The sequence below is a fragment of the Cyclopterus lumpus genome, chromosome 21, assembly GCF_009769545.1.
Source record: "Cyclopterus lumpus isolate fCycLum1 chromosome 21, fCycLum1.pri, whole genome shotgun sequence".
Classification (NCBI taxonomy): Eukaryota; Metazoa; Chordata; class Actinopteri; order Perciformes; family Cyclopteridae; genus Cyclopterus; species Cyclopterus lumpus.
Genome location: NC_046986.1, coordinates 13,242,470 through 13,257,754, shown reverse-complemented (window position 1 = coordinate 13,257,754; position 15,285 = coordinate 13,242,470). Strand labels below are relative to the sequence as shown.

General features: G+C 40.2%; 1 protein-coding gene across 2 annotated transcripts in view; it reads right to left on the bottom strand.

Moving 5' to 3' along the window:
• Positions 1-15,285, bottom strand: part of abca12 (ATP-binding cassette, sub-family A (ABC1), member 12) — a 57,323-nt gene that overhangs the window by 38,063 nt on the left and 3,975 nt on the right. Inside the window, exons 8-27 of one of the 2 annotated variants that reach the window (XM_034560963.1) lie at positions 14,995-15,188; positions 14,370-14,488; positions 13,932-14,032; positions 13,024-13,170; positions 12,194-12,360; positions 11,599-11,732; positions 10,867-11,006; positions 9,971-10,135; positions 9,484-9,692; positions 8,207-8,340; positions 7,562-7,676; positions 6,441-6,844; positions 4,238-4,694; positions 3,206-3,318; positions 2,887-2,954; positions 2,313-2,461; positions 1,999-2,129; positions 1,530-1,672; positions 483-650; positions 36-253 (exon numbers count right to left, since the gene is read on the bottom strand). In XM_034560963.1, coding sequence (XP_034416854.1) covers positions 36-253; positions 483-650; positions 1,530-1,672; positions 1,999-2,129; positions 2,313-2,461; positions 2,887-2,954; positions 3,206-3,318; positions 4,238-4,694; positions 6,441-6,844; positions 7,562-7,676; positions 8,207-8,340; positions 9,484-9,692; positions 9,971-10,135; positions 10,867-11,006; positions 11,599-11,732; positions 12,194-12,360; positions 13,024-13,170; positions 13,932-14,032; positions 14,370-14,488; positions 14,995-15,188 — 3,476 coding nt within the window. Of the gene's footprint in view, positions 1-35; positions 254-482; positions 651-1,529; positions 1,673-1,998; positions 2,130-2,312; positions 2,462-2,886; positions 2,955-3,205; positions 3,319-4,237; positions 6,845-7,561; positions 7,677-8,206; positions 8,341-9,483; positions 9,693-9,970; positions 10,136-10,866; positions 11,007-11,598; positions 11,733-12,193; positions 12,361-13,023; positions 13,171-13,931; positions 14,033-14,369; positions 14,489-14,994; positions 15,189-15,285 lie in introns of both variants that reach the window. The other variant, XM_034560962.1, reaches the window with a different exon arrangement.

Here is a 15,285-nt window from a genome sequence, read left to right as displayed (position 1 = left end):
AATGACATACTGGTATTGTGGTTGTAAATAGTCACCTGTTTTGCAACTGCATGTCTTGGAACTGCTTGTACCAGTGAAGCTGTGCTTCATGGCTCAGAGGCTGGCTTGCAAGCTTAGAGAGCTGGCTGACGAAATTTGCAATGAGCTGCTCTGCCACAACTGTGCTGTTCATGTTGACTTGGTAGAGAGACTGTACAGTCCTGACAATCCGGGCAGATGTGGCATTCACAGTCATTGGACCCACACCCATGTGCTGCACAGGAAACATACAGCAGAGATGGACTGTTAGCAATGTGGCAGCTTTGTCTGCGTATCAACACTGCCACCAAGTGGTTAAAACTGTTAATTGTACTAAATGTCACATTTGTGGCACACATTTTACTATTACAGTTTGGTTTGTGAGACAAACGCAGATTATAATATTCCTCTATTAAATTTGTTTGTTTGCACTTTCCCTTTTAATTTGCCAAGCATCTACTTACACTCGTGTTCATGTGCGTGTAGATTGTCTGGGCTGCAGCATAGGCATCCAAAACAGGCTGCAGGCTCACGGTGCACCACATAGCCATGGCGTCGGGGCTTAACCCAGCTGCCTCTCTCACTGGCTCCCAGGTCTTGAGAACTTCATTGCACTCCAATGTGCCATTAGCCTGAAGAGGAAATGATCAATGTCCTATTATGTTTCATATGTATTGTTCAGAGAAAGCCAGATCAGTTTTGCAATACAGACATGGAAAAAGAACAAACTGTTGGTGAGACAAAAGGTAAAGGCACAAGGGGAATCTGATATTCTCTCTGTTCATAGAGTTGCCTGAGAAGCAAAGAAAAGGGTAGAGGTCTCACACAGGTATCGCAGCTTTTCATACACTGACATACCAAGTACGCATCCACACATGCTGTGTATACACACACACACAATGAGTCTGCACACAAACTGGGTCAGCTGCTTGGGCTCTATGAGGAAGCATGTGTGACAAAATATGACAAGGAATTAAGTTTGTTTTTTTAAAACAAGAAAGCCTTTTATCAGTGTCCAAAGCAACACTTCATACCACTGACCTCTTACCACTAAGCAACTTATATTATTAACCTTTAGATTAAGTAAAACAATATTTAAGTAATAAATCCCAGCTAATACGAGTTGACAGCCGCGTCCTGATAACGTCATGTGCTAACCAGCCAAGTCACGTCAACATGTTATCTGTGTCCTGAAATGACAACGTTGTCTGTCAAAAGCCTTTTAGAAAAAAAAAGTTAATAAATGTGCAAATGGATGAAAGATTACATCGGTCAAGTGTTTGGAATCTATCAATAGATTAGGTGTGGCGCTTGTTTAGAACTAAGGTATTGTTGATTGCAAGAATGCATGAATGAGTCATGCAGCAGTACAGGAGCTCACTTTTCACCTCACTCTCTCACACGCTATCCTGGCCACAGAAAAAGTGAAATGACAAATGACGGTGAAGAAACAGAACACAGAGACACAGAATATGCAAAGGCTACCCCGGGGACAACAGTAGCAGTCTAACCTGCTTAGCGGCTAGCACCGTGTGTTCAATTGCAAGCTGCATTCTTTCCGAGACCTCGGACAAGTTAAAATGACTGGAATTCACAGACAGTGCAATTTTGCTGATCAGAGTTTCCACAGGCATCTGAAGGCTTAGAATCATTCCTGGGAGAAAGAAATGACAGAGGGTTTCACCAACATGAATTGCAAAACAAAAAAGTGCAGTACAGCTAATAAAAATCACTATTTTTATGAAATGGTACAGGAGACACTTTTTCGAGGTATGTTCCAGGTGTGTCATAGTGGGAAAGTTTGCTTTGACAGTAATAACTAAAACAAGTGTGAAGGTGAGTAATGCGTTTAATATTTTACTTGTACTGAACATAGTTCAATATGACTGTAAAACAGTGATGATTCTGGTAAACTAGTCTGTCCTTGTCTTGGTTATAACAAATGTAGGCCAAAGCTTTGCTGTTCAGTATTCTCCTCACCGTTCTGCGCTTGCATGCTGTTTACCATACTTCCTATGATTTTCTCAAACTTTAGGATAACAGATGGGACACTGTCCCATTGCTCTGTTCCTTGGAGGGTTGACAGTAGGGCATCTAGTATCTCTTCAAGTCTGTGACAACACACATGGAATTTGGTTTAGGGCAATCACAGAAGCAACTAAACAGTGGTTTCTATTGTGAAATTTAAAAACTATATAATTTCTCATAAAAATACAAGTCATGCAATATAATATCAACTTGCTTCTAACAAACGTCAAGTAATTACTTGAATTAGAAGTGGTAATTAAACTTACTTGTGCCATGTGTCTTGGTCTGCCTTCCCAGTCATCACTTCCTCCAGCACTGGAGGAAGGTGTGCCAAGGCCCCCAGAGATGGAGCAGTTGAAGCTGAGCCTGGGCCTCCCACAACAAGTGGCCAAAGCATGCTCAAGAGTTTGCCCACCTGAAAGCAAAAAAAGGGGGAAATTCGGGGGGAGAAAAAGGGGAATACATTGTTCACACATATTGTATGCGATGCAATGCCTAACCTAAACTACGGGGATTGTATTTCATATGCCCTTTGATTTATTACATATCATGGGAACACTGACTTCAGGACTCATAACCGATAAAAGATAAATCATGTTTTTGTTTGACTGTCCATAATGATAAATGATGCGTTTCAAAACACTCATACTTGCTTGTAGATGTGTGTGGTTTGGAACTGGATGTTGGCCAATAGTTTCACACAGAAGGCATTGAAATTGTATCATCAGCATTTCATTTCTAAGTATATGTAATGTTTAACTTGCAGTCACAAAATAAATTTACACTTGAAAAAACAAACAAGCTTAATGAACTTGCATGTGACAGTGTTTTGATCCATACCTTGCCAAAAGGTATGGGCAAATCTTCAACTGATGCACTCTCAAAAGATTCCCAAAGGCTCATGTTGCCTGAAATTACAAGAAATATTATTCACAAAGTGAAGTCAATTTCAATGTCAAACATACTAAATGAATCTCCCGTGTGAAACTTGGAGCGAAGCGTCTTGTTCTTACAAACAACAAAAACATTGTGTTGCTTTGATCTACAGCTCTTGATCTAGCTGGCATCGGCTTGAATAATGAAGTGCACAATGCAACCTCCACTCCATCAGAGTTCATCGAGATTCAACACCTACAGTGACACGGAAAAGCTGACTTGCCTTGGCCAGACTCCAAGATAGAGTGAGTGATGCGACTCAGGAGGGAGACGTAGGCCTGGGCTGTGCTGTTTGGCGGCAGGAGGCTCTGGACTGTTTCCATCTCATCCAGAATCCTTAAGAAACACATACATATTTCATTTGACTCATCAAAAGGTCCTCATGTCAAATCCATTTGTATCAAAGGTTTGCAGGACTGCATGCACTCCATCTTTCTGTTTGGCGTCATGCATCTATCTGGACATGTGGTTGTTAATCACTTTTATCCACTGAGGGGCTATTTTTCTGACATGCAACATGAATACACTGAATTTACATTAAAAGGTGGAGTCTGTAATTTTGGAGAAAGATTTTTGGTATTTGAACTCAAACCCGACAAATACACTTTAGACCTTTAGCATGTAGCAGATGTACCGCCCCTCTCGCTCCCACTGCCTTACTCGTAATTCTTCCATGGCCTTTCCCCTGTCCTTGCTGGAATAGTGTTGTGTGGCATTGTTTGTTTTCTATTTAAAGAGCCAGGACTGTGTATGAATATCAGATTTCTTTCCAGCATGATCAGAATGGACAGCTAACAGACCGTGAGATGACAGACTCCACCTTTAACTAGGACAGTAGAACCCAAAGCACCTTTAATACCAAGGACATCAACTTGACCTCTTTCACACAGATGAAAAACGTTGTCTAAGATGTCCCATTCAAGTATTTTCCCTTATAACAAATACACACTTGAACCTGCAATAACCTGTTATTTTGGCCACTTGGGGCCATTGGAAACTAGCTGTAAACACAACATTGACATATTATCACAATGCAAAGTCAATATGGCAAACTTGTGAAACAATCTGCGCTCCAGGTAACTGTAGTCAGGTGATAGTGTGCTACATGTGTCCAATTTTCTTTAAAAGCATGATGTTAATATTGTTTGTTTCTCTGCAACAGCACATTTATATCCACATGTGTTAATGGGTTTTTATTTGCATGCCTTTTTCATTTGGTTCAAAGAAGTTTGAAGTAAATAGCAGAATTACTCACAACTGATTCCAGCCGTCTGGTCCACTGGCCGTGGAGATGCTCTCAAAATATGTGGTAGCTACTTTGAGTCCAGAAAGCAAGTATTCAGCGAACATTTCTGGCACTGTTTGTTGGATGATGCTCTCAGCCCTCTCGAGGATGAGGAGGGAGATGTTACGTGATGAGGCAAAACTTATGTCTGGTTGGACAATGAGCTTAAGTGAGTCCTGCACAATTTCTAGGATGTTCTGCTGTACAGAGAGCGACAGGGGGTATGTGACTCCGGTCTGGATCTGCATAGCACTCTTGACGGTATCCAAGATGGCAGCTGAGAAGTGGTCACTCTGTAGGCCACCTGGTTGCTCTGCCACCATTAGGGCTTTGCTCAGAGACTTGGTGATATTGCCTACGATGGAGAGGTAGGCCTGTTGATCATCACTGAGAACAGCAGCCATCGTGCCCAGCAGGTGGTGGAGGTCTGTCACAGGGGTGGAGACATTTATGACGGGGTGTCCCCATTGGAGCATACTACCGAGGATCGACTGGACATTTGGTTGTTTCATCCACTTCTCTGTTAGGTCGAGGTATAGCTTAACTTGGAGCTCAGCGACATGAAGAATGGTTGTGTTGTATAACATCTGGTTAGCATCTGTGAAGATATTCTGAGCCATTATGATTTCAAATTGACGGCGGAGAATCTCAACTGTTGTCAGGCCAATTTGAATCACCCCTGCCCCATCTAATGGGTACTCAAGGTTGTTGATCAGGAACTCAACCTTCTTGCTTATAAACAAAGAGAAATCTACATTTGCCAGCTGTAATGTCACTTGCATTTGTGTGAGGTAGTAAAAGGGAGAGAGGAGCTCTGAGAAGGAGCTTGCGCTGGTGATATTTTCGAGCCTTTTTAAGTACCATTCCACAATATTTAGATATACCTTCTGAGCATATAAGGGGTCCATCAGTGAGGTGTTGTTTAAATTGTTAAATGGTTCAGTGTTGGCAATCAGTTGTATGAGACCCTCTACCACTGCAATTTCATTCATGATCTCTGGAGTGTACAGCTGGTTCAGCTGGAGGTTCATCTTGATATTGGCCAGGGTGCTGTTCAGCGTGTGTGTGAGAGCCATGTGAGGATTGGAGTTGAAGTTAACTTGGACGACATCGCTGATATTGACAATTAACGGGATGAGGGAGAGGATGGCTGTCTCATTACGTAGAGCAGGTAGATGTTTCAGGAAACTGCTGACACCGTTTATCAATCCCATAACACACTCTGCTGTCATCATCTGGTTATGCTGTTGTTCGTAACACTGGCTGACATTGATAATCTCCATTATATCTATCATCATGCCGTTTATGTTGGCAGCTCCAGCTAGTGCAGCAATGCCGTTCAGATCCTCAAGGGTGAGGTTTGCCTGTCGCAGAGCATTCTGGACATCAGACACAGTAATCCTTGGTGTAGCCATGATTAATCGGATGAAATGAAGAATCTGCTTGAATGTTTTTACAGAGGCAGCATCATTAGAGGACAGGAGGAGTGAGAAGAACGTGGATGTAATTTCCTCATATTCCCGTCCCTCCAGAACAGATTTGGTCGCAGCTAAGTTGATGGTTACATTAGCGTTGGCTGAGAGCATCATGTCTAGTATCTGATCCAGGAATGTAAAGAGTTCTGAGATCCCAGACAAACAGTCTTTGCCTGCTGCACATTCTGTCATCTGATTCTGCAGAGCTTTGAAATCCTGGAGAAAGCGAGCAGCCTCCTGTTGGAAATCAGGTGGAAGAAATGCAACAAATCGTTGTGCAATAATGTTCTGAGCAGCATCTGGTCCAGCTCGAGACAGGTTCTGAAGGCCTTCTGGGGATAAAAGGTTGAGCAAGTCCTTGGCAAGCAGGTGGAGGTCAGTGACTTGGGTTGGGCTAAGCTGCCCATTTGGTAACAGAACATTTTGGATTTGTTGCAGTCTAAAGAGAGACATCACACATTCTTGAAGCTGGCGTAGGTACCCAAGAATGATGTTAGTTGGGTCACCGTTTGGAGAATCAAGCACTTCGTTCAGTAGCTCCATGGCACGGAGGATGGCTTCTACAAAGCCTGCTGAGGTCTGGTTGGTGAACGGTTGGATGGCTTCTCTGAGTTGGGCCACTTTGTCAGGTTGGAAGTATTTTGAATAGGTAAGCAGAGTGTGTCCCATGATGTGTGAGAGAGACATGGTGAGGTTACCTTCCAGGGAGAAAAACTGCATCAACAACTGTTCAAGTTCGGGTAGCATTGGGTCTGTCTCATTGAAGGTAAAAATGTGCTGGTTGAGCCTGCCGAGCTTTGAGGCAACATCGATCACTGCAGAGACATTCAGGGGACCGTCACTGAAGAGCAGAGGCAGCAGTGGTCTCAGACCTGTGGACTGTAACAGGTTACTGATGAGAAGCATGACATCAGGGCTAGTGATGTTTTGGTCAGGCAGCATGGAGATCGTGTTGACAAAGCCATCCAGGTTTTGAATCAGGTTTATCAGGTAGTCAGAGAGCGCATCGCCACCTTTGATTCCTTTTAAATATGATCCGGCCAATTGTTTATAGATGTCACCGTACACATGCTGCAACAGATTCACAGTTCCTTTGAGAGAACTACAGAGAAAAGAGAAGAGTGGCAAAATGTCAGTCAGAGTTTTAGAAATTCCGATGGGTAACATTGGTTTAACAGTAACACCAATAAATAATACTTCTTCTTGTGGGATTTTGAATTGGTATATTTGTGCAAAGACGCTGCCCATTTAATCGTGTTACAAATCAGTTCACGGTAATTATTAAATTAAAGGAATTGTTTGACATATACTTGGTCATTTTGGGTTTGTTAGTTGAGAACAGTGATAATTGGGAATACTGATACCACTCGCATATCAGTCCACTCAATATTAAGCTGGAGCTTAGCTTTGCGCAAAGCATAGGAATGAAACAAGGGGAAACTAGCAGTACCTTTCAAAACTCACAAATTAACACATTCTATTTGTTTGTTTGCCAGGTTTAGTGACTTCCAGGAGTGTTCACTGTGAGGTTGCCAGGCAAACAATAAATAGTCCCATACATAGCTTTAAGGTTGCTATTGAGCAGAAGCTAAGCTAAGCTAACCAGTCGCCGACTATAGAAAAACAGAAATGTGAGTGGTATAGCTCTTCTTATTATTATATATTTTCATATCATCCAAAATAGATTAGCCAAATCCTATTAACAAATGAAAGTCATTAAGCAAACAGAAAATATAATTCATATGCATATGTAATACATGCATTGTGTCCACGTTCAAAAAGACATAATTCATTCCAACTAACAAGTACAAGCACTTACTTGACCAGGACGTCTTGGTTTGGTGACATCAGAGCCCAAGTCACTGCTTGAACAAACTCTGGCCATTTCAAACCAGTATCGCAATAAATGGCTGAGTCGGAGATGTTAATAGAACCTAAAGTGTGAGATAAATACATACTTGAATAGTGTTTTAGTTTTCTCTACAATGTTATATAAATCATAGTTTGTTTTTTTGTAATTTTGTTTTTCCACTAAATTAATACATAAACATATATTTGCCCTGCATGTTTCATTGAGCTTCATTGTAGCGGCTCAGTGACATCCTCTCTTATTTAATGTGCACAGGACCACATAAAGAAAATAAGAAATCCAATTTTCAAATTATTCATGGTTTACTGGAGACATGAATTCACAATGTACACTAAATTGATTGATTTTTGGTTTACAATGAGAAATACCAAATTTAACAGAAACAGGTTTATTGAAAATAAATAATAATAGAAAGTCCCTTTTATGTGGGTGATGACAATGCTGACGAGCTCTTTTAAAGAAGAAAAACAATATTGCATGCTAAAGAAATGCACTAAATCTGATAATTGAAAACTCTGTTAGGCCTATTTGTACCCTGGTTTGCCTTTGCTGTGTGAATTTGATAGTTAAGTAAAAAACATAAATGGTACTCACAGTTTGCTGGCTGAATTGTGATATCGGGCCTGTAGTTCAAAATCCAGTAAAGCATGTGGAAATAGTTCTTTACCTCAGGCCACAGTTGAGTCTTCTCAATCATTTCACCCAAATTCACCATGAACAAGGAAACACTACAAGCAAAGCAAAGCACAACACTGTTGAGACAGTGAAATGATAACCGAGACCATGAAATGAGACATTGTTCACATAAGTTAAAACCGCTAAATTTACTGAAATGGCTTTCACAAAGTCTTCACTGGAACAAAATATTGGTGAGCCTGGGCCTTACATCTTCTAAGTTAAAAACAATATGTGAGTTTTATATTGTACAACTGTTAAGTACAAATAACCATTTTATAAATCATATTTTCAGACATCTGTTCAAATCCAAAGCATATATGGAGAGCATGGTAGTGCTCTGGAATGAAGGTCTGCAGGTCAATCATCATCACATTTAAAATTCTTCTCCTCACCTACAAAGCCTTGATTGGTGATGCACCATCATATCTTAAGGAACTTGTAGTACCATATTGCCCCACTAGAGAACTGCGCTCACTAAATGTGGGGCTTCTCGTGGTTCCTAGAGTCCAAAAAATTAGGATGGGAGCAAGAGCCTTCAGTTATCAAGCTCCTCTTTTATGGAACCAGCTTCCAATTTCAGTCCGGGAGGCAGACACAGTCACCTCATTTAAGAATAGACTTAACCCTTTCCTGTTTGATAGTGTTTATAGTTAGGGCTGGCTCAGGTTTGTCCTGGTCCATCCCCTTGATATGCTGCTATAGGCTGCTGGGGGATTTTAGGATACACTGAGCACCTATCTCCTTTTCTCTCTCTCCTTATGGATGAATTTACATCTCTCCATTGCACCTTATTAACTCTGCTTCCTCCCCGGAGTCGTTGTGACTTCACGTCTTATAGGGTCCATTGGACCTGGCGCTGTTTCATGGATTGGAGTTCCATTCATACATTGTCATATTCATGTAATGTGTTTATGTAACTTTGTAAATGCTGTTCATTCTGTACACATGACATCTATTGCATCTGTCCATCCGTGGAGAGGGATCCTCCTCTGTTGCTCTCCTGAAGGTTTCTTCCCTTTTTCCCTGTGAAAGGTTATCTTTTCTATTTTTGGGGAGTTTTTCCTGATCCGATGTGAGGTCCTGGGACAGGGATGTCGTATGTGTACAGATTGTAAAGCCCTCTGAGGCAAATTTGTAATTTGTGATATTGGGCTATACAAAATAAACAGAATTGAATTGAATTGAATCAAAACCTTTGTTGAAGAGTCCAAGTAAGATCATGAGTGCTGTTGTCTGGCATCCAGTTCATCCAGTATTCTCCATTTAGCTTTGTGGCCAGTTTGTTCGAAAGCATGCCTAACTGCACACTGTTATTGCACAGGTCGCGCCACTGAGAGAGAATCATGGGAAGTGTCACGTTGTAGTCTCTTTGGCCTGTCAGGGCGCTGTATACGTCTTGTGCCTGTGGAAACAGATTATTAGTATTTATCTATAACATTAGATATTAATGAGTGTTCATGTCGGGATCTGTTGTAACAGACTTTCATATTAACTGATATATTTGTATATTTTTACATTACAGAACAATCCAACCTTAAAACAAAGACATTTGGTCCAACACAAAATGCCCCAAAAACAATGAAGAAAAGTAAATAGTGTTGCATTAAGTTGGAGGAGGACTCATTAATCATTTATGTTTTTACACAATAACTCTTCAAATGCAGCTTTGTTAACTTTTACCTTCTGAACCAATGGCAGCCAGTCCATTAGTAGCGCTTTCTGTACAGCGGAGCTGTTCTGACAGATCACTGATCTCCACAACTCGATCTTTATGCTTTCTGTGTTTAACAGCCACTCAAAGGGACCCAAGAGAGCCTCACATTGTAAAGGCTCAGGTGACATAATCTAGTAAAACAGAAGCAAAATGCACCAACTGATGAGTGTTTGTTAACTAAACTATTATCAAAAACCTCAAACATGTCATGTTTCCTAAAATTAAAAACACATAAGTCGTCACAAGTGAAGGTATTACAAGGCACAAATTCTGTCAGCGGATCATTAGTGAAATCAATTATGGCAGACATATGTTCATTGTCATCAAGGAATTCATGCACATAGTTTCATAATAAAGCTTTCAACAATGCTTGGTTGCTCAACATGTCCTTGACAAAATAACAAGTTAGTTCAGTTAAAATTAAAACTGTGTTTATTTTGTAACCTGGGTTTAGCCATCTTTTCTTGTTTCTGAAAACAATGTACACCAACTTCCCCACTGAGAAATGTCACTGTGACAATACTGGCAGCTACAACTGCACAGCCTCTGTTCAGTAGCAATCAGGCAGACTTAAACCCAAGCCCAGTTTAATCCATTACATATATTATTTGAAAGTTAAACTAAAGTAAAGTGCAAATGTACACACACACAACTGTTGTAAGTATGATAGTTTGGAAACTGAATCAAACTATCTTCAAACCTGTCTGATTGCTTGTGCTATTGGGCCAACCCACATCTAAACAGACACTGATGACTCAGCTGTTGTGAAACTATGATGCATGAAACTACAAAAAGATTTGAAGATTACATAATCGTTTCTTAAGAGATGAATATGAAATCTGTTGGAATTCTAAAAGCATACCTTCGGAATCATTTGGATAGTATCCATCACATTGTTCAGGACACGATCAATCCAAATGCTTGCCTCAGACTGGTTCGTCAGCAGCGTTAGATAAGTCATTTGGAGTCGATCAGCATCTTTCAGGACACTGGTCATTATTTCTGTAAACCAGGAAGAGTATAGACCACAAATATATAACAAAGACAAAGCTAGATCCATGGACTACAGTTGTATTCTGTGATATGCGATAAAACAAAAATACATTTTCAAAAAAGAAAATGGACACTGTTAAGTCAGCCACTTATCACACAATTTCTGTTGAACATTACATCCCAGGGATTTGTTTTTTTTGATGGCATAATTTTCTTTTGTGTGTACATATCCATTTACACATAATAACTCCTCTAGACCTACTTTGGTTCAAGATCTTTCATCAGTCTCCTGAGAAAGGGTGTGAACTTTCCATTCACCACAAACTCCAGGGAGAGAAAACAATAGTAACCGTGGCGGAATGTGACAAAAAGGTCATACCACACTGAACATACTATGTCCTGAGAATGTTTTAACTTTTAAATGTTGTCCCTCTCGCTCTTTCTTTGTAAGGGCTGACACCAAAAAAGGTTTCTGTCAAAATCTATTTTATTTTGACAGAAACAAATGTTAGTCGGAATAAGAAAGCTCTGTTTAGTAGATTTGAAAATGCAATCTTTTTCATTGAGGTTTCAATGGGAGCAGGCAGTGTTGTAATCTTACCTTCAACAGTGTCAAGGGCCAGTGTCGCTGCATTCATAGATTGAAAACCCGTTCTGAGGATGCTCTGGACAACCAAATCCAGCTCTGGCACATTTTTTATAATCTCCAACACCACTTGACCAACCTCTACAAACCTGCAAAAGCACAAGGCCAGACTCAAAATACAAACTATGTCTAATTCTCTGATATTTATTCTGAGCAAGGAGAATTCTGACTAACTTCAGATGTGCAGAAACCATAAGGTAAGAAAGACAAACAGGTAAGGTGGTTTTCCAGTTTGTTCTTTTTCTGTATTATGTATTAAATAAGAAGTATTGGTATAAAAATGTGATTCCACATCCCCATAAAATACATCTCCTCAGCGATTTCCCAGAAGAAAGACCAGCGTTGCTGTTTCTGAGAGAAAAAAAAAAAAACCTTCCTACTGATAAATAATTCAATTCTTTCTACTTACCTGAATATGTGTATGACATTCAGAAAGCCCATTCAGTTGCTTCAATCAAATATAATGTATAGTTTTTGCAGCATTAAAAAAAGGCTAGCCTCTGATGGATTTGCTCTATAGCTGATGGGCAATGAACAGCACTGTACTTACAGCTCCTCGTCAATGTTTGGTGGTTGTGTATCTACGCTACGCCGGGTCCTCGTGATGTTGGAGCCTCCTTGTCCTCCTGGGGATACGCCTCCCATCAGACTGTGCAGCAGCCCTTTGGCGAAGGACACATCATGTGGAGCAACATTCTTACTCCACACCAGGAGAGCCTGGAAATAAAATAGATTACATTATGAGAGAATAAGATTTATAAAACCAAACATATTCAAGAACTCCTGTCTCTTTCTGTCTGCTTCTCAACAGTAATCTCTACACATTCATGTTTTGATTGGAATTGTTCAATTTATGTTTCTCGACTGTTGCAGGGCTTACTTTTTAGCTTTTATTTTCTCTTACGATGTTTATTGTCATGCACCGAAATAAAAGGCAAATTATTGTATGTGAAAACCTGCTTGGTAATAAATCTGATTCTGATTCTGTTATGCCAGCATTAGATTGCTGATTGATGTCTGAGTTGCTGTTTGAGCGAGTAGAGTGATGACAACATTAGCTAACAGCTTCTAATTGGGAATTATCTCATCAAAACACGTCTACCATAGTGGCAGTGGCTAATTGGATGCCTTAGGTTTCTTTTCCCCCAGGTGCGACCTGGGAGTCGCAGTTGATGTTGCTATGGCCAGCAACTTTCTTATGTCCATAGACTAATTATGTGTCAATCTCTGACACTAGTTAGAAGAGAAGGTGGCACTGGAGAATGCAAATTAGGAGAGTATGAAAAATGCCACGCACACACACATCAAGACGTTGACTAATTTATGATATTTGTGATTCTCACTCTTGATGATGAAAACCTTCATATGATTCTAACCTACCTGCTTTGCCACCTTATCCGGGTTGATCCAGCCAAGAAGCATGTCCACTGTCCCTGTACTGCATGCTACTGTTAACCACATTGGCTTACTGCTGTTGCCGCACAAGTGCAAACGCACCATGTCTCTGTCCAATGTTAGGCCGATAGCCTAGAGAAGGGATGAGAATTACAGTAAATATAAATAAACTGTGGTCAAACTGTTAATAAAGAAGTGACTCATTTATGGAATAATTATTACCACAAATAGTTAAACAGTGGTAAAACCAGTGTTGCATAACATTTAGAGTTTTTGGAAATGCACTTAGAATATTTGTGCTCCTGCAGGTAACAAACACTCTCATATGGGTCCTTTAAATATGAAGTTACTGCAAAAAGATTGTACGCTTAGATTAGCATTAAGGCTGGAAACATTGGTAAACAGCTAATTCAGTTTAGCTCATTTTGTTACCTTTAATCAGTCCCAGGCTAGCAGTTTCCATCTGTTTCTAGTCTTTATGCTAAGCTAACAAGCTGCTGGCTGTAGAGTGGCATACAGGCATGAGAGTGGCATTGCTCTTTTCATCTAACTCTTGGTGAGAAAGTGAATGAGAGCAATTCCCAAAATGTTGAACTATTCTTTCATATTATAATTATCAGTTCAACTTGACTTTCCTGTCTCAAATCGTAAACGTGAATATAAATGTGGCACAATAGATGTACATGCTGAGTGTGTGGGCAGCCGTGAAGATAGAGCTTAGCCTTGACATTTACAATATGTAATGTGAAATTACACAACTCTAGTTAAGGCAAAGAATCTAATTAAGATAACTGTTTGGTTACCACCTTTTATTTTCGTAGAGTTAAGAAAGGCATGCCGTGTTATGTTTATGTTATGTCTGTGTTATGTTCTTGATGATAGTCAACACGTACCTTGTCCAGTGGTATTTTGACTTCTTGTAGAACATTTTTTACCATTTCACTTAGTGAGTCATTCGGCAATGTGACAATCTCTCCAAGGGAAATGGACACATCTAAGCAGAATCAAATCACGTGTTCAGTTTACAGTCTAATGGCAGATCAACACAAAACCTGACCGGCAATTTTTCTCGAGTGTTTTCATATCTGAGGTAAATTGTATTTGCATGGTGGCTTCCAGCAACAGAACTTCTTGCCTTTATTGTGATCCAGCATTTTAAGAAATGATACTGTAACATAAAGGTATATTAAGTAGCCTTATCAGTGGTAAATGTATCTGCATATTTATAAAAATATAAATCTAATATACAAAATAGCCATTAAATTTAAAAAAAACACTTTAAAATGTGTGGCTGATATATGGGATGTTCAGTACAGTTGATGGAAAGTCACCTTTGCCAGGCCAGTTTTGAACATAGTGGGTCAGGTTGATGCCTCCTGCAAGGAGTGGATACACCGGGGAAAGTGACGCACCGGCTTCAGGGACAATGCTCTCGATGACATGCAAAGCGCTAGAGAGACCACAGGAAGAAAAACATTTAGTGCCCAAAACAACAAACAAAAAAAAGCCCATCCCAGAGTACTTTTATTTGAAGTACCTGGAGTTCAATTTTATTGTACCTCAGTCTAGTATTTCTAACCTGGAATCCATGTATGCATAAACAGCCAGTAGTGTTTGGGTTTCACACACATAAATGTTTAAACCATGAAACCAAAACATGTGTCGAGCCGCTCTTTAAAGCCAATTGATTCACTTCACGTAATCGTTTTAAACTCTTCATTTGGAAAATCAAGAATTAATAAAAACAAATGTTAACCAATAGAATATGAAGCAAAGTTGAATACAGGATTTACAAAAAAACTGATAGACAACGTGCCGGGGCCGTTATCAAATATTTAGTAGAACACAGGATATTCCCTTCATGTCTTGTCTTATAAACTTACTAAATAAATAAACGCATTTACAGAGCTTCCCTTCAGTCGTTTTTTAATTTCTCCATCAAAGAAAGTACATCACCCCTGTATGTTGGTGAGCAGGGCCTCCACGCTGGCCAGCACTTGCTCATCAGAACCGAAAGAGAAGAGCCGGGGAATAGCTAGAAGGTCTTCCCACAGCGAGGTCCGATTTTGCAGCTGGTCGAAAGCCATCATCGCAGCGCCGGCCGCCGTCATCATCTCATCTGGTTTTGTCATCATCAGATCCGTCAGGATCTGACAACCGAAGGTGATTTCAGAATTGATCAAACAAACGGTTTTGTTTACATATATCAAATAAAAGAGTTTCAACTTTGCATCGTCCCACTGTCCT